Genomic DNA, 19970 nt, shown 5'->3' on the forward strand with positions numbered 1-19970 from the left:
GAGAGGTAACCAGGCATTGATGTTCCTCTCCCTCTCTTTCAAAAAATAATAAAAAAAAAAAAGAAATGTGTGAACACAGAATGGGCAATGTAGTTTTCCCATTTGATCTTATCCTGCCTCAGATTACACACACACACACACACACACACACACACGCATATATGTATACATGTATATGTATATATGTAAAATATATATATTTATATTCCAAATTTTAGAAATACTTTGTTGCTCTTAGGTTAGTATTCAAAATGTTCAACCATACCTTCTAGACTCTACATAAGCTGCACTTTTCCCATCGTTTCCTGCAGTTCTTCCCCTTCACTCTTATGTGTCAACCACACTGGCCTTTTTGAGGTGTTTCCAAGAGTTCATACTGCTTTCCACCCGCAAAAAGCATCTTTCCACCTCTATAACAAACATTTTCCCCCTACCAAGAATACAGTACTGCTCACCTCTCCCTTTTACCTGGAAAAGTTCGATTCGTCCCTCAGCGTCTGAACTTGACCCAGACAAATCTCACCTATGTGTACAATGCTCAAGCTCATCAGATCATCGTAACATTGACACTATGGTTAATATTTTATTTGTAGCACATTTTATAGCCTTATTGAACTATTATTTAGGCAATTCATTTTGTAATATGTATCTCTAAACTAGACTAAAAGTTCCGAGGGACAGTGACTATGGCTATCTTTCTCAGGGATTATTTGCTGTGAATCTCTCTGGACCGGTTTGTAGCATGTGTGGGAAGAGCGAATGATTGAGTTAGGAAAATATGCAAGGATTAGGAAATAATGCAAAACAAGGATGTAGGGCCAGATATAAAAGACCTTAATGACCATATCAAAGAATTTATATTTTATTCTAGAGACAAGGAAGAGTCATCAGATGTGTATAAACTGAAATGATCTAATTGTGTTTTAAAGACTAAATCTGGCAGCAGATTACATGGCTGAAATGGTAGAGACTGGAAACCAAGGGACTATTTTAATAGATTATAAAAAATTACTCCACCTGTCTCCAGTCATCAACTGCACATCCCCTTGGCAGTGTGACTTTGCTCTTCTTTCTGTCTCAAGCCTTTAAAGTTGAGTTGAACCATGTGAAATCTATAGAATTTACTTTGCAGGGTTTAAAGTTTATGGTGAGGTCATTCACATAAATTGTCATGATAATTGTTGCCTTTCCTCAAAATACTCTTACTTCCAGAAACCTACTTTAAACATGACCATGTTATTTTCATCTAAATCTCATTCCTTAGAGCAAGTCCCATGCAGATAATAGGATTTAATTATTGTTTTATGTGCCTCCATTGCTAGAGTTTCAGTAACTCTAAAATCATGTTGACTTTATGAAGTTGAATCTAACCCTGTTTTTTTGTAATACCTGTTCATGAGTCTGTCATGGAAGAGCTGATATGAACCTTGATAATAATATCTGATTCTCATAAATACAGAATTTTGAGTATTTTCCTTAAAACACACACATGCTCCCTCACACCTAGACACACAGTAACCCTCTGAAGGACATTGCTGCCTTAAAATGCTTCTGTATTTCTTTTCAATGAAGCGTATAGAACACCTTTACCCCACACGTTATAGGATTAATCTTTGAAAACGTCATCTTCTCCAGGCAGGTGCAAACCCTTGTCTACCCTCAGGGAAAGACCGGACAATGAAAGGTTATTCTTGTTAACCTACTCTCTTGCAGACATAATTGGGGGAGATGCTTTTCAGAGTATCAAACGTGCATTGACTTTAACTCTTTCTCACATGACTAATTTTAGTCATAAGCCACTTCTGATACTTGATAAACATGTTGCTTGGGACAGCTGTGAAATAGTTATGCAAAGTCATTAGACGAGAATTTCTTTTATGCATTGGCATCTGTACCTACTGGCATTTGCCAGTGATAGTCCCCTAGCTTTCTTGAGAAATCACTCTCCTCCATATCCTGGTTCTTATGTAAATAGACAAAGAATACACTAACACTAGCCAGCAGTAAATAAATTTATACAGGGATGGGCAAAAGTAGGGGTACAGCTGTGAGTTTATTCTTTTATTATAATTTATTATTATATTATTTTCCATACAAACAACTGTAAACCTACTTTTGCCCACCCCTGTATTTCTTTCTCAGACACAGACTCTTATGAAAATCAAATCCAAAAGAATGGAGACCTTATATGTTTTTTTAATCAAATTTATCACTGTCTGCCTTTCAGGACTGTCTGTAAACTTTATTTTCATATCTCTCTACTTTATTTCAAAGATAAAATATATCTGAAACAAGTGTTTGAATAAGCAGGTGTGTTCGCAGTGATACCATAAATTTCTGCCTAGTTAGTAGTCTACAGGGCTCTCGTGATGCTACTAAATGCTTATGAATGTCCAGGAAGCCCTACACCCATCAAGTGAAGACTCTTTATCCACCACATAGTCCAATTCTATGAAGTGATAGGTAGGACAGGATAAATGTGTGTCTGTTTCCACTAGTAAACTGGAAAAGTGCAGAAGCCAAGCTACAAATTTCAGGAAGGTATTATTTTATGCAACAGCTCATTTCCATTCCCTCTTCCTCTACCCAAACCTCACTTTTTGTGAACAAGAATGCAATAGTAACCATGTTGTGAAAAACATAATTTGGCAAAAAAAAAAAAAAAAAAAAAAAGGGCTATGATACCCAAGCAGACCAGTGGTTTATCTGAAGGGTTGGATGTCATCTAAAAATGATGAGCTATGAGTGCTCATAGTAAGAGTGTAGGAAAATTACTATATTAGAACTTTTTCCTATTTGTTTCTTTTTTCAGAATGTCCTGCTACCCTTTGAGAAAGCAGTTCATTTTTGGCATACCAGCCTTTCTTAGGACCTTTGTACTTGTTCAGGTCATGGTAATACAGTTGCATAGGATGAGGTGGGGTCATGCAATCACAGAATGTTTCAAATCTGGCTTTGAATAACGTCTCTATTACATAGAAGAGCTCAAAGTCAGTGACTTCAGGGGACCACACTTTCCTCATCTATTAAAATGAAGTAACTAAATATTATTAAAATAATATATATAAAGTTCTTGGCCAGTAGTAGGGGCTCAATCGATAGTAGCTATGCTTATTACTATTTTTTCAATATAATATAATTTCAATCCACTTTACTTTTCAAAGGTGAAAATTAAATCATATAAAAATGATTCTATACCCACAATAAATTCCTTGATCTAATCAATTTTATACCTTTTGATTTTGAAATAAATTGTTTTGTTTTGTATTGAAGATTTAGTTTGTACTTGATTATTAATTTATGGTATTAGTAGTCTTTTAATATTTCAAAGTTAGTGTTTTACAAATATATTTCATATACTATCAATGTAAATAGTAGTAGTATTTATAGTAAGTACATTTTTTCTAGAGATCTACTAAAATTAAAGGCATTATTTCTCAAATCCTATAGAAAAGGTCATGGAAGGCATTCTTCATGTCATCAAGTCAGTTTACTGAAAACTGAAAAATGCAGTGTGTCCTTCTCAAGAAAAATGAGTATCTTGAATTTTCCAGGACATTAGCTTGTTTGTTTTGACATTGCTTGTACCCAGTCATAAGCACTAACACAATTCTGCAAATTGATTTCAGATTTTAAATTTCAAGGGCTATTTAGTTTACTTCATCAAAATGTAATGAATACCTAACATGTGAATGAAGTTCAATGATTGAGAATGAGAACCACCACGACCACAAAGACTTGGTCCTGCTGTCCAAGTCCCAGAGTCTAGTTAAGGAAAAGGCAGCACAGTGTGAGCTCTGTAATGGAGATTGTCCTGGAGACATAGATAGTGGAGCTTTTAATTCCATGTTGGAGGGATGAGTTTTTGAGAAAAATTATAGACGGGTGACATTTCATTGGCTTTTAAAAACTGACAAGGAATTTCTTATTTGGATATAATAGAAGACTATTCTAGGTAGAAGGAATAACTAGGCAAAGGAAGAAAGGACTGTTAATTCACAGCTATTTACAAAATGGCTATAGACCTAGTCCATGTGTTTTTGGATGGAAGTATGGCAAGGGCATGCTTCAAGTAGAAAGTCTTTTTGGAAAACTGAAATGTTATCTTCCAAATCACGGTATTCTTATATTTTCTTTCTTATGTACCATGAGAAGATTCATGATCCACAATGGCTGGATGTGTGTGTGTGTGTGTGTGTGTGTGTGTGTGTAAGAGATATCTTTAAATTTGGGGGGAGTTTCTTCAAGTAAAAGAATATTATTCCTTTGATTTTCCTATGATTAAAAAAATTGCTGCAATGTGCTTCTATACTTCAATTAAGGTAAGTGTAAATTTTATAAGCCATATTTCAAGAAGGAAATATAAATTGTACAAAAGCAACACTTAAGATCTAGAAAACATCTACTGATCTTGATTCATGTATAAGCATACACAGATAAACCTGTAAAAGGTTATACACCTAAATAACATGTGACTAATAATATCAGGTTATACATTAAAGAGGTATTCTCTATGCTAACTTTGTAAGAGTTATCTGGGAAAACCTGATTGTTCTTCCTTCTATGGTTAAGCACTAAATCAGCAGGTCAATGCATGGAGCCATTCAACAGTAATATTGTGGGTGTGAAAACATTCTTAAATAAAACTTCTGGAGGTTCTCTGTCATTTTCTTTTGGTACATTCACTGGATAAAACATCTTCATACTTTAAAACAGGACTATGTGTATATGCTCAGCAATTCAAATATGTTTAATGATTTTTATTCGACTTGAACTGAAATATATTAGCTATGCATACATGATGCTATTATTATAACAGGAATATTCCAATTTAAGAAATAGTGAGTGCTGAACTGTCTATATCCTGTCTCTCCTATGTGACCAATATCAAGTATTTTAGAATTACAGGTAGTTGAGTTTGTCATGGGGTATAGATTTTCATCATATGAAGCAAACTCAGCTGCATGGAGGTTCAGCCTGCAGTTTTGATCTTTTTGTGTTCTTTCTCTATCCACATTAGGTACCGTACACAGAAGTGTTTGTCTAAGTGTGTGTTACAGCCTACTCTAGTCTAAAAATAATTTGAGGTTGATTGAGTTATACATGTAAAGCAGAAAAATCTACTATATTCTGCTAAGTAAATTAAACAAGGAGGCCAGTGGACTGAGGTGTCCCCAGTGCCGTGGCAGCCTGTGGAAGCAAACCCAAGTCTAAGCCTGGAAACGCATCAAAGTTATGAAATCAAAACCTAAAGACCCTCAGTCACAAACCGCCAACTAGGTTTTTTGCTACATCCATCAATCATTTCCTGACTTTGCTTCCCCATTTTTTCTATAAAAGTCTCTGCCTGATCACATAAATGTCTAATTAATATGTTGTACACTTGAAACTAAAATAATGTTATATGTCTACCATAATTGAAAAAAAGTTTTTAAACAAGCAAAAAAGTCTCTCCTGAGTTCCTGTCACTGAAGCTCTCCTGACCACTGCTGATGTGGCACTGCCCAACTGCAATCAATAAGTGGTCAAATAAACACTTAAGACTGTTTAAATGCCTTAGTTTATCTTTCAGCAGTTCAGTATCTGTAAAAATATAAAATTCTCAGAAAAACTTAAAAGTAAGAGTCCTCTCTGTTTCCTCCGTTAGCTGTTAAGAAGAAGGCTGGCTTTATCACTCCAGTGCCGGGCGGCGTGGGACCCATGACAGTGGCGATGCTTCTGAAGAACACCCTCCTGGCCGCTCAGAGGGTCATTTACTAGATCACAGGAAAGAATAAAGCAAGCGGAAATCATGCTATTTACTTATTTGACAAAGGGGAAAAAACCTTTATATTTTACTACAAAGCTATTTATTTCTGCATTATTTATTTTTTCATGGATGGAATCATTGTGGATGAGAGGATTCACATAACTTTATGCATTTCCTGCTAACAGATTTTGAGTTTTAGAGGGGAAAAAAAACAATTCCAATGAAATCTTTGGTAATAGTTGTTTATTTGGTGAAATACATTTGTTCATAATGTTAAAACCAGTAAAGGGCTCATAATAAATAATACATTTTTGACACAATTAAATATCACACACTGTATGTTTTCAACAAATGTTTGTCAGCCAAATGGGCACTCATGTAAAATGTAATTTGTTTTGCTATAAACATGCTCCATTTTTATATATTTTATGTTCTGTATCATATGCTGAAATAGAACTAACGATAAAAGAAAGATAAAATATAAAAAATAAAATCCTGATCTCATATATCTCCCAAATGCATCCTATGAGGCATCCTAATAAGAAATAATGTTCCATTCAAGGGAAGAAAAATATACAAGGAAGACAAAAAGATGCAGTACTGCTTGGAAAGGTAGTGATCATTTCAAATTGTAAAGGACTGCTTACCATAATAAAAATGTAGTAAGAGTGCATTAGGTATACATGTAATTTTTTTGTTCCTCTATGATACTATGTGGACAATTCCTTCTTTGAGGAATAATGGAAAATCCAAAAGCAAAAAAATACCCCAAACAAAACTAATGTAGCCTTTTGCCACAAATATCAAAATAATAATAATGTGACATAATATGAGTGAGACCTTCATTAAAGAACAACTGTCCTGTTTTCTTCAAAAATTTGAAAATCTAATGGGAAAACACACTATGTGCCAATGCTAAACATTAGGTTATGACTAAAAATCCACTATTTTTCTTGCCTACAGTTCTACCCTGTTCTTACGGCATTTGGTTCTTAAAGTAGATGCCATGTTTCTAACACAATTTATATTGGGAAATACATGTGACTCTCAGTTGAAGGGTATTTTGAGAATAATCTATCCACATAAATGTATTGTTTTCATACCCAAATCCCAGTATATGTAGGTACCAATAATTATTCTTACCCAATGCATGTCTTTAACAGTATGTATGCTTTATCATTTATGTGAAAATAGACTAGATGTTTATAATTAATAGTATTTCAACTGTGTAATAAAAGCAATTTGAATAAGAATACCTGTCTTCTTTTTTCCTTAAGATATCTGTAGGTTCTTTGTTCATATATTTGTATCTATTTCTTTACAACATGCTGGGAAATGTACACATTTTTCAAACATGAAAAAAAAAAGGTTCTATAACCCGTTCCGCAGTCAGTCTAGACCTTCTTTTTCTTTCTTTTTTTTAACCGCTCACATGTTTTATTTTTATTTTTTAAATTTTTTAAAATTTATAAGTCATGTTTATTCTATTACAGTTGTCTCAATTTTTCCCCCTTTACTCTCCTGCACCCATCCCACCCCCACCCCCCGCTCCCACAGTCAGTCCCCACTCTGTTGTCCATGCCCACGGGTCATTCATACCTGTTCTTTGTCTAGTCCCTTCCCCTTCTTTCCACCATTGTCCTCTTTCCCCCATTCCTTCCAGTCACTTTCAGTCTGCTCCATGTTTCCATGCCTGTGGTTTATTTTGTTTGTTAGTTTATTATGTTGAATAGAGTCCACTTATAGGTGAGATCATATCGTATTTGTCTTTCATCAACTGGCTTATTTCACATAGTTTAATATTCTCCAGTTCCATCCATGTTATCGCAAAAATTAGGAGTTCCATCTCTTTTTTTCTTTCTTTCTTCCTTCCTTTCTTTCTTTCTTTCTTTCTTTCTTTCTTTCTTTCTTTCATGCAAATTGATTTATTTTTTTAAATGTCGAAGTTAATTATAAAATATTTAAAAATTTAAAACCACTATAAAGTCTCAGCAATTAAACCAACATGACGCCAGCACAGAAATAATCAAGTAAACCATCCTTTTCTGATAACCCTGACAGAAGTTTAAAGTCAAAGCTCCCAAACAAATATTTTAGAAAGGGCCTCTTAAACTTTTAAGGGCTGCAAATTCCCAAAACAAAAAAAATCCCCCAAAATACATGTACACAGAAAAGGTGATCTCTCATTTTGAGCCTACCCTGCTCCCCTCCCAAAGTGCAGGAGAAGTTATTTATTAAAGATTTTTGCTCCTTTGCTAGGGCAAAGTTCAAGAGTGAGTCTTTCCAAAAAGTAATTTAAAACACTATAAAAGAAAAAAAAATTTAACATTTGTTAAAAATGGTAAAAAATACTTTGTTTAAGACTATTGTAGTAGAATCAAAACTACTGCAATAGAGGAGGTTGAACTTAACTCCCAGCACAGCAAAGACAGCTGGGGATTTATAGCCAATGAGCAGAGTCGGGGATCAGTGCATGGAAAATTACTAAGAGGAATTTGATTAAATATCAAGGGAAGGGTGATTCTTGCTAAACTATTTTTATTATGATTCTTGCTAAAAGGCAGGTAAATGACTTATGATACCAAGGGTCGGGTGAGAAACTTGATTTGATATGGGATGGAGGTCCATCAACTGACTTAGCTGGATTCTTCTCTAAAAGTAGGCTGAGCAGGCCAAGCCAAGATTACTCGAGAAAGGGACTCACAGGAACTTGACTAAAGTTTGATCAAGGAGGAAGCCTTTGTCAACACATAAAGGAGATAAAGTTGGTTTGTTGGTACCATGACTTCCTTTACAAATATTTGCAGTCCATAAAAGATAGGCATATGATGACCTTGTGCGGGGGCTTTGGAAAAGTAAACTTTCTTCTCCTACAAGTATCTATAAAAAGGATCCTACAGAATCAATGGGCATTGAACAATAATTCAGAGATATAGAGGTGAGAATGAGCTTAGCTTATATATATGGAAGTGAGGGTTATAGTCACACTAAAATGAAAAGCGTGTGGCAATACAACTAGCTAAGTGGAAATAGATTAGGGAAAGCTTGAATAAATTAAACAGACCAAATAAGTAAGTTATGATAATTGTTTTCACTGATTAACAAAGGGAAGTTAAGGGGAGATGATTTTGAATAGGAGATAATATGTCCAGTTTAAGATATGTTGAGTTTGAGGTGATGACAATATATAAATAAAAGCCCTGATGTAATACCAGTCTAGGAAAAGAAAAAGAATTCATGGCTAGTGATGAAAATTTAGGACACAGCAGCACATGTTAACCACTAAATTCCTGGTCTTATTGACCATTATACATACCCTGTGTCTTTCTACACTGGTTCACTAGTAACAGTTATCCTTAATTGAGAGCCTATCACCTGCTGAATGCTGTACTTTCTTTTTATACTAATAATCCCCAATTAATAGATGAGAAAATTTACTTTTTGGGTCATTAGAGTCTCATTCAAGGCCAAATGGATAACGAAAGCAGCACTGGAATTCAGAACAAGTCTGTGGGGACGAAGTGAGCCAGAACCTACTGTCTTTTCACTACACCATTGTGCCAGCTCCTCCTCCCACCAAAAATCCTTTCTCTTTTCACTCTGTGTCTAAATTCTACTTGTTATTATTTAGAATTCACTTCAAATGACTCTTATCCATGGAAACTGTCATGAGGGTTTAAATCCCACCCCTGAATTCTCATAGTTATGCACACATTAATGGCAGTTATTAGTTCCTACCCAGAATTGTAGTTACATATATATTTTCCTTATCTCCCTTTAGTTCATGCCGTCCACACATGATTTGTCTGTTTGTCCTGCAAACATCATAACAACCAGCTCAGTGCCATGAATGTTGCAGGCATTCAATATTTTATGAATGAATAAATGAGTGAATGACAACTGAATCCATAAGAATTACAGAGTAAGTTTAGAGAGACATAAGCAAAGGACTAATGACATTTCCTGACAATATCCAGCAACATATTTTGGTTGAGTTAGTGAAAGAGCAAGGAAAAAAAAGGAAGAGAAATAAATGAAGAGAAAAGAAAGGAAGGGAAAGGAAAGGAGAGGAGAGGGCAGAAAAGAGGAGAGGAGAAGGAAGTGGGAGTGAAGACAGAGATGCTGATAGCAAGATGAATAAGTTAAAAAGACATAAAAAGTGGTAGGAGGGAAAAATGATAGTGGAATGTTGCAGCTTTTAGCTTTCTCCTTTCTCCCTCTAAACTGCTCTAAGGTGTATCAAGAATGAATAAAGTTATCAATGAGGCCACCTGACAAAACCCATCTCTCCCATTCTCCTGGAGTGGAGAAAGGACTGCCTGATGAAAGGATTGAAGAAGTGAAGGTAGGAATCTCTCCCGCCGAGAATGGAAATGGAATTCCTCAGTATGAGTTCTTGAGGAAAAGAAGCATGTGGGGTGATTGAGAGCTATTTTCTGCCATAAACCTTCAGCTGAAACAGTAGGTGAGTTTCTCTGTTATGTAGCCCAACTCACCAGAATAGGGAAACATCTAGAGAGACAACAATCCATTTCTCTGAGCCCAAATATGTGTGAAAGACACAGTTCATTTAATATGTAGATTCTAATGATAAACATAATTTATTTAAAGCTTGGCTTTAGGAGATAATTAAGAGAATCCCTCTAAAAGCGGCATACCAACTCTCCCCAGGTGACACAGCAGAGGAAATGGAAAGGGCATGTGTGTGGATGTTAAACATGGATTCAAGTCTTGACTCTGGGGCATGTCCTTTGGCAAGTCACTTAATTTTTTTGAGCCTCATTCTTTATTTGTCATATGAAAGTAAAAATAAAGCCTGTTGTTAATCTCTTTATTAAGACAGATTCACTGACTAATACAATATGGTAGGTGTTGGAATTGTTGGGGCGAGGATTACTGAAGAAAGAATTGAGATGTGCATGAAAAGCTTCTGTGAAATGTAAAGCACTATTGTTACTGGACAGGGGGCCTGCCCCTGAGGAGCTCTGCCTAGGGCCGGGTGGTAGTGTTTGGGTTCTTGACTTCATGTAGGAAAGATTTCACAGTATGAGTCAAAGTGATTTATGAGGGTACGTTCATTAAAGCTGGGGACATCGAAACAAGGAAGGGCTTAATGTAGAAGAAGCAACAGGAGAGAGCCTAGGCTGGGCTGCCTTAGCTCACTGCGAAGTCCAAGGAAAGAGGGCTTAGGGCACAGGTTCAGGACGGTAGCCTGGGATGAGCTGCTGCTGCCCATTTGCTTCCCTAGTTGCAAGTCTTACGGGGACCCTTAGAGTCCAGGAGGTGCGTGCCTATGGGGGAAGAAGAAGGGAAAGAAGAGGGGGCAGGCAATGGCGAGGGCTGCCTCCCAGAAGGGGAGAGCTCAATGGGTCCTTTGTCTCAAGGCTCTTATCTCTCTCTTGCAGGTGGGAATCTTAGGGGAGGTGTCAGGGGAGGATTAGCAGCATATGCATCAGTTTTCCAGGTGCGCCCTTTCAGGGTCTTGGTCTCCATTGATTGGCCAGTGCCAGGGAAGAAGGTCGTTAGTCATTGCAGCTGGTCCTGGCGTCGCCCACTTGGTTTTGCGGCTTTTCTGGGCCTGGAGCTGAAATACGTCTGAGGCCTAGCTGCTGCCTCTAGGGAGGTGATATTCTGTATCTGGCTTAAATTACTTGGCCATTTGGTTCAATTGTCTCAGTTTCTCTGTTCCACTTGTTCTGGCTTACTGGTCTGTTTTGTTATGAAAGCACCAATTCAATTAATAGTTATTACAAAGATGATTGTTGCATTTCCATGCCCCAGTCTTAGAAATAGAGATACTTGACATTAGTCCTCACTTCTTTCTCTAAAAACTGCAGTAGGTCGTGATGGTGTATTTAATCCTGTGTAAATGACTCCTTAACTTCTCACCAATGGTGCAGAAGATGATTTGACTTATAATTCAAATATTATTTGCTTGGGATAAATACTATTCAGAAATTATCTTTAAATCATTTTAAAAACTCCACGGAAGTAGACATCAAAATGTAGGCACATTTAAAGAGAGCCAAGTACTGTATACTCTTTTAACTTTAAAACAGTGAAGCCTGTGGTAAGTGATTGCCCAAGTTATAATGAGTTCAACAAGCTCATTCTTGTGTGATTTCTAAAGCCAAATTCATATCTGACAAGTTATAGGGATCCTTTCTGGTAAATTGAATTTGCTGGGTGGACATGATGCAAATGATAAGCTACCTTGACATAAACAGCTTTTTAGGGTACAGAAAATATGAGCAATTGAAACTCCTGAGAAAAAGGCACACCTCCTCTGTAGAACATATTTATAAATTATTCATAATGATTTGGGCAAGTTAGAATTTATGGGAAGCTCTTTATAGTCACAATATGTAATAGTAATAATTATATGTTTTAGCTTTTAAAATGATACTTTAATAATCATAACTATATTAACAGTGAGAAAAATTTTAATGTTGTGTTAATTTTAAAACTTTCTGTTCATTGGATAGACCAAACCTAAATATTTTAATTTTATCTCTATGGAAATTATAATTATTATTATTACTATTACTGTTAATATGCTTTCCTGGTCCTCTCTAGCCTTCTCATTGGGGCACAAATTTAAGCGTTGTAGTTCCCAGAACTTGGTAGCCCATTCCATTTCCTCAGACAAATATTAAATGGCAGAACACATGGTGGTAAATGCTATACACTTAAAAATAATTATTTTTAAAGAACTTGTAATAATAAAACTAGATAGCAGACCCAAAAATGGAATATTAAACCTCTGTTTTTAGACAAGCGGAATTGTCCTCCCCTGCCACTAAACTACAAAATATCTTGATTTGCAATGAAAGCCAGTCTGTACTGAAAGGCAGTATAATTGACTTCAGATTCAGGAATATTTCTTTTATTTACAGGTGATGCTGTTTCTTAGCTTGCAAATATCAAAACTCCCTGTGTTGGAATCTGATAGAGTTGCTAGGAATTTGGGAGCTGGTGCAATTCTGTTTCCACCAATGGGGGCTTTTCTGACTTCAGGGTTTTCTTTTCTTGTTTGAAGTATTTTTACTTCCCTGGATTATGTCTACAGGTAACAGGAAGCCAGCGTTTCAAAGGAAAACTTGATCACACTGCGAGATAACACAGGTATCCTAACCGAGAGTGTGAGCGCCCCGAGGCTTTATGCTGCTGCCAGAAGTACATATTTTTTTGATTGGTAACTGCCCGATGACGCTTCATCAAATATAAATGCAAGAAAGACTCAGAGAGCTCCATAAAAACCTTCCACCAGCCAGTCTAGGAGGATAAGAGGGAGATTCTGGTACCGAAGGCACGAGATGGCTTTCCGAGTGCCAGCGTCAGTCTGTCTCTTATTCAATGGTAGGTAATTTCTTTTTGCTGTGTTAATTTTGTGTCAGTGTAGAATAGGAATAGGATCTGTTTTCTCTGAATTGGTGAGAAGTTGGTTTTTAATAGTTGTTCTTCATGACAAAGATTAGAGCAAGAAATCTGTGAATTTAGTGTCTTATGTAATGCAGTTCCTCTCCTAGTACATTGTGACACCGCTTTTTAAAAAAAAAAAAAACCCTTTAAAATAGTTGCTTTGTAAAACTGAAGAGTAGTTAATACATTTTGACTACTACAAGTATATCACAGAATCCTTGTGATTGAATCAGTATATACATGTATTCACTTTCTCTTAAATATTAGTGTGTTTTTTATTTTCTATAAGGGACTGGGTACAGATGAGAAACTGCCAGGAAATTGCTGTAGTCAGGTTATGGATCTCAAATGTAAATGGATTAAAAATCAAACACAAATGGGAATAAATAGAATAACTTTCAATCTGTTGCTTATACATAGAAGGAAGCTCACCTGCTAAAGATGCCTTTCTTCCCCTTCATCCAGCAATGGCAGCGCTGACAGAAGAGGTAGCCTCGAACGGAACACTCGCGATCACAGCCGAGCAAAGTAGTTGGGTAGTTAACAAAACAAAAGGTATTTTCTTCTTACTTTTGTATTTCCAGTGACTTCTTTTTAATCTTTGAGAGAAATCTGGATTGCGATAAGAGTAACATTGGAAAATTTTAATATGTATTTTATGATTAGATAACCAACTCTTTTAGTTGGAAGTGACAGGTTAATGGGGTCTGCAAAGAACTGGCTTTTTAAAAGGAAGAAGTGAAGCAATTCGGGGACTACTACATTTTCTTCTTGGTTCCTCCTTCGTTCCCTACAAACCGCGCATGTCCAGAGGCAGTCTGTCAACATTTGGGCATAATATTTTGATCTGGGACTATGAGCTTTGCAATCAAAGAACTTCTGGTTACAAGATGAAACCTTCATTCATGTCTCCTCATCTTTGGAAATATCTTTTTCTTGTTTCTTTTGGGGGGCTTGTGTCGTTATTTTTTGCAGAGGCTATATTTCCTAACTACTCTACTCAATTTTTAATGGTGATAATAGGTTTTCTTTATTATACTATTATTCTTATTTGAATAGCTTCCTGCTGCGGTTGAGCAGCAACATATTTTCAAACTTGTTTGAACTCTTGGGGATGAACTTGGAAAGCTTGTTGTTACCTGCCAAGACCTATGTCCTGGGTGGTTGTAATTCTCACACAAATCACATACCGCCCCCTGATGTGGAGATGGGTGATGTGACAAAGGACAGAGTACCACAACTTGCCCTCAGAGCCAGACAAATTAAAAAAGGACAAGTCAAATATTTTTCCTCAATATGAAAGATAGTGTTAATGAAGAATTCTTCATTTCACCAAAAATTTTAAATTTTAAAAAATGTATTCAAAATATTTTTGCCCATTTGAGGTTTTTAATATCTATTAATTTGCAAACCAAAATCTGTGTGGGGTTTAGAATAACTTTGATGACTTCATGTGTTCTGAACCTTTGAACAAAAAAGAAAAGAAATATCTTCATTAGAAAGTAATACTGCATAAAATTAAAGTATGTGTGCTCTCAATGACTGAGTTCCTAACAGCGTGCCGAGACTACCTTTTTTCTTCCTTACTAAGGAACTGCAAGAAAAATTCTCCAAGTCACAGGTAATTATAATAGAAAAATAGCAATTGAATATATCATCTCTCTAGTTTTTTCTTGCTTTTTATATAATTTCAATATCTGAATACAGTATTTTAGGAACTTTTAAAATATTATAGATAACTAGTATTCTTCTCCTTAGGGAAAAGATAAATCTCCATAGTACGTATGCCCTTTCTTTGGGGATTCCTTCTTTCGGTTTTCACATTTTCTAGCAGATCCTGATTCCAGGCTGAGTCTTGAGGTAGAAAGAACCTAGCCCAGTTTATAATGCAAAATTCTCACTGCTTCAGAATTAATTATTAAACTGAGAAATTAGGTTCATGATACCACATTCAATGAAATGAATGTGAATTTTCAGGTATTGTAGGTTCTCAATCAAAAGGAATTTCTACAACACAGGATCTTGTTGGTGTCTTGATGCTTAGAGATTTAGTATTTTCCATACAAAAAAAGTCCACCTTTTTAGAAGTGAACAAATAAATAGGAGTTTCTTGATTTTCTGAGCAAGACAAATATGGTGTAATATAATAACTAAGGATGAGGAGATATTCATGACATATTTATTCATAACAGTGACAAAATAAAATGCCACTTAATCTACTTGAGAAAAATTTAAGAATCAGCAATTAAAGTACACCAAAGAGGACTCAGTTATACAGTTTTACTGCTGCCATTCCCCCAAGGATGATGTAGGTGCATGTCCTTAGCACATCAGGGAATGAAGAGTAAGCATCCTGAAATATGTATATTTTGCCACAACACAGCTTCCCAAAGGGAAGATTCCCATAAAGAGGCTTCTGGACAATTGACCACAGAAGTTCTGTCACGTGTGGTGCCTTGTATAGTATAGGAGCTAGAAATCAAAACCCAGGTTTTTAAATTTCAATTCCAAGGCTTCTCCCACTATGTCATAAGGTCTCTTAAATAAGTGAAATTTCTAAATGATATTTAAAAGTACTATCTTAACTATGTTAAGTCTGAGTCATAAGTTGATTTGGCTTCTTATACAGGTCATAGCTATACTTCTTCTAAAAAAGGAAAATGTTCCCTTTCTAATTAGCTGCTCTTGGTAGTCCACACAAGAGGGGGTTCTCATCTCACTCTCCCGTGGGAGAAGAGAAATCAGCTTATTACCGCACAATTATAAACCCGAATCTTCCTAAATGCTGACTCCTTGGGTGTAAAGGGGAGAATGAAAAAATTATGTGAGATCTTTTTAGACTTAGCAGCATTCAGGCATACATTTGGGAAGGCATGTTCAGGATAGCTTGCTAAAACTCAGTTTGATGCTGCCACCTTTTGGCAACCTTGTCTCCTATAGCCTATTATGTAGCTTCTAAAGAAGGGAAAAATTGTCCATTTATCTCCACCCCCTAATTAATTATTGATGTGTCTAGGTGATATTACTCTAACCTTTGTGAATATAACCTGCCAAGGAAATGAATCAATACTTCTATGGACGGAGCCCTCAAAGAATATCCTTATAATTAAAGGTCCCTTTAACATGTTACAAATCTGCTATAAAACTGTGAGTCACTTCCTCTGTTAATGTTGTTTCTCTTTTTCCTATCTGACTACCCAGAAGGACCCATAGCCTTGAAGTTCTCGCATCCTTGCCTGGAAGACCACAATAGTTACTGCATCAATGGTGTGTGTGCCTTCCATCACGAGTTGAAGAAAGCCATCTGCAGGTAATTGCAAAGACCTTTCCAAGTCCTGGAGACAGGAGAAGGTGAATTTATGCCTCTGGTGTTTTACCTAGTACATTTCCACACACCTCTATTTTGTGGAGCAAAAAGGGTACATGATCTGATCATGACTCACCAATCCTCTTTGTAGTCAAGTATCTAAGGAGCCTTTTTCTAAGCTACCTAATCCGCATTACTCAAAAATATGGTTCCCAGATTAGCAGCATCTGCATTACCTGGGAGCTTGTTAGAAGTGCAGAAGTGTATGCTCCACTTCAAAACTACTGAATCCATGTCAGCGTTTTAATATCATGCAAATATGATTATAGGGTGAAACAAAACAGGTTATGGTAAAACACTTCAACAATATAAACTTCTAGAGCAACTAAGATACTATTTTTATGATCATTGATTTGCTCAGTATCCTCCTATGAAAGAATAAGTAATTTTCTAGATCAAGGCATGCAAGCACATGTACTACCTTCCCCTTCCACCAATAAGGACAGTTGCATTGATATGCGGACTTAATGAAAGGATTATTGCAAAATATATAACTTCTTCAATACTGTAACAAATTGGCTTTTATTTGGTATTTGCCCTTTTAATTTAAATTGCATACTTTCCATTGAAATTGTTTCATTCTTTGAAGTTGGTCTTTGTATTTCTATCATCGTGAGTTTTAAAATTATTCATTCTTTTCTTTTTGTAAAGGTGTTTTACTGGTTATACTGGAGAAAGGTGTGAGCATTTGACCTTAACTTCTTACGCTGTGGATTCTTATGAAAAATACATTGCAATTGGGATTGGCGTTGGATTATTATTAAGTGGTTTTCTTGCTATTGTTTACTGCTACATAAGAAAGAGGTATGAAAAAAAACAAAATATAACATCACTGGGTACTCATTCATTTGAAAAATATTTATTGAGCCTCTACAATGTACTAGGCATTGACATGTATAGTTTTTTAGTGAAAATATAGCTGGAAATCTGACAAGCTCCTACATATTTGTTTTGATGCTTTTTCTCATAAACCCAGACAAGCAGTAAAAATGCACCTGCAGTAGCAGTAAGCTCCAATTTACAATTTCCCTCTATCTTCATCTCTGTTTACATACACATAAGTGGGGAGCACAATAAGTCCCACAAGAGTAGAGATTAAATGTCTCTCATTCACAACTATGTACTCGGTGCTGAATACTGTGCGTGGCACACAATAGACAGTAAATATTTGTTCAATGAAAAAAAATAAGAAATTAGTATTAAATGAATGTAAATGTGTGAAAAACAGGAGCCATTTTTTCCCAACAATCAATTGAGGGTATATTCAGGAGGTACTATCTACTTTGAGATGCTTAAAAAGATAAGCTTAAACCACTAAGTATAAATTACTTGTGTATTAATTCTTATTTCCAGTGTATCTACACTGATAATTCTTTTCCTTAAATCCACGTAGTGAGGGAAAATCAAGAAATTGCCCTGGTTAGTGTGGCTCAGTGGACTGAGTGCCAGCTTGCAAACCAAAGGATCACTGGTTCCATTCCCAGTCAGGACATATGCCTGGTTTGTGGGCCAGGTCACCAGCAGGGGGCGCTCGAGAGCACCCACACATTGATTCTCTCCCTCTCTATCTGCCTCCTTTCCTCCCTCCCTTCTCCTCTCTCTAAAAATAAATAAATATTTTTTAAAAAAATAAGATAAAGAAAAAAGTATAAATATATTTCCCTTGCTATACTCTATTAACTAAATTGTCATTTTTAAAAATGACCAAGACTGTCAAAATATGAAAATTTTTGGTTGCGTAATAATTATATCTTAGAATAAAATCCGTTATATCAAATGTAGATCAATTGATATAAAATCTGTTATATCAATTGATATTATTATGTCAATTTCCTAAGAAACCAAAAAGGAAAGAAAAAAGTAGTAGACCTTTTAATGTTAAAAAGACAGTTGTCTGCCCTGACCAGCATGACTTATTTGGTTAGAGCATCATCAGTCAACTGGCAAGGTCACTGGTTCGACTTTCAGTCAAGGCACATACTTGGGTTGCAGTTTCAATCCCCAGTTGGAGCACAGGCAGGAGGCAACAAATCAATGTTTCTTTCTCACGCCCTCACTTCAATGTTTCCCCCTCTCTCATCCTCCCTTCTCCTCTCTCTAAAAATCAATAAGCATGCCCTTGGGTGAAAATTAAAAAAAAAAAAGAAGATAACTATCTTAGGTCAGGTTCCCCAGAAGCAGAACATAAAATAAGAATTCTTATGCAAGTGATTGGTTGAAGGACACCCTAAGATGAAACCTGTAATGAAGTAAGGAAAGCTAGATCAGAGGAAGAAGGTGAGAAAAGATGTGACATTAGCTGAAGTAGTGCATCAACCTGATCGCACAGGCAGATCTTGAACCGGAAGGCATTACAGACCTATCCCCAACAAGATGAGGGATCTTGGTTTTAGCACCCTGTGTCATCAAGCATGGGTGGCAGGATATTCCTGACAGGGTAGTGAGCACAGGCCAGGAATCTCTCAGGAATCATTAGGCAAATTTCTCTGTTGGCGCAGGGCAATCCTCTGGAGAAGGATGCTGCTCTACGCCTGTTAACACCCATAGCTGCTGGGGAAGGATCCATCATTGGGTAAAAGGGATCTGGGGGTTCCAACAACAACTGCTACACAAGAGCACTTATATAATCCTCAATAAGCTATACAAACAGTACAAATTCATACGGAAATCAATACTCTGTTTCAGGTGTCTAAAATTGAAATCCCCTTACAATGTCTGTTCCAGAGGAGGACCGCTGTGATGCCTTTGTAAGAAATTTTTATGAGGCATTTGTAAAAATGAATGGACCTAAAATTAGAATTTTCAAATGAAGCAACAAAACTTCCCAAGCCAACTAGACTTGAAAATAATGAAAACTGGGATCATGATGACATGAGAGAATAAATTTCAACCTGGTCTTTCAACTTTGTCATCATGGTGCCATGGGAGCCAATGGAACAAGCTTATAGTGACAGAAGTCAAGTTCACAGTACTACTGGTGGGCCTGTTTCTGTTGTTGTATGGTTATTGTTCTTACCGCAGAGAGACTGAGTTCCATGCTTCTAACCATGACAGATGTGAGTTTTCATGGGAATAATTATCAACCTTGCAGCAAGCTAAAGCAATGTGAAGCTTGGGATCTTCATGTGCTTGCTACGAGTAGTTTGGACCATACTGCTCAATGGACCTAATCCCAAACATGCTGCTTTTATAGTATCTAAAAGAATGTGATGTCAACTATTTGGATGAGATCAGTGTTACAGCACCTTTGCTGAACCAAATATGTGCCTGGAGTCTAAGCCAGAGACAAGAAAATAGGATGTCCAAGGCAAACATATATCATACCCAGCTTGTGACAACAACGTGGAGACTTTACCTGTGAAATATGGAATAAGCTAAAGAATTTCTGAATGACTGAAAGCTATTTGGATATCAAGCCCTGAGTGGGCAAAA

The 19970-nt window shown here is 36.3% G+C and overlaps 2 protein-coding genes across 2 annotated transcripts in view; both read left to right on the plus strand.

The window, feature by feature from the left end:
* The window catches only part of MTHFD2L (methylenetetrahydrofolate dehydrogenase (NADP+ dependent) 2 like), a 103088-nt gene extending 97172 nt beyond the window's left edge, over nt 1-5916 (plus strand). Inside the window, exon 8 of the mRNA XM_054591567.1 lies at nt 5648-5916. Coding sequence (XP_054447542.1) covers nt 5648-5760 — 113 coding nt within the window. The 3' untranslated portion in view covers nt 5761-5916. The remainder of the gene's footprint in view (nt 1-5647) is intronic.
* A 7149-nt stretch (nt 5917-13065) lies between these two features.
* EPGN (epithelial mitogen) lies at nt 13066-19278 on the plus strand. Its single transcript, XM_054591575.1, has 5 exons — nt 13066-13108; nt 13637-13726; nt 16361-16481; nt 17190-17342; nt 19224-19278. The coding sequence occupies exons 1-5, from the start codon at nt 13066-13068 to the stop codon at nt 19276-19278; spliced, it is 462 nt and encodes a 153-aa protein (XP_054447550.1).
* The last annotated feature ends 692 nt before the right edge of the window (nt 19279-19970 follow it).

The sequence above is a fragment of the Pteronotus mesoamericanus genome, unplaced genomic scaffold, assembly GCF_021234165.1.
Source record: "Pteronotus mesoamericanus isolate MK-2021 breed Mesoamerican mustached bat unplaced genomic scaffold, CSHL_Meso_final contig_130, whole genome shotgun sequence".
Taxonomy (NCBI): domain Eukaryota; kingdom Metazoa; phylum Chordata; class Mammalia; order Chiroptera; family Mormoopidae; genus Pteronotus; species Pteronotus mesoamericanus.

Coding starts and splice junctions, on each gene's coding strand:
- EPGN (XM_054591575.1), top strand. CDS start 13,066: ATGGCTTTCCGAGTGCCAGCGTCAGTCTGTCTCTTATTCAATG. Junction 13,109..13,636: donor AGTCTGTCTCTTATTCAATG/GTAGGTAATTTC, acceptor CCCTTCATCCAG/CAATGGCAGCGCTGACAGAA. Junction 16,482..17,189: donor TTGAAGAAAGCCATCTGCAG/GTAATTGCAAAG, acceptor CTTTTTGTAAAG/GTGTTTTACTGGTTATACTG.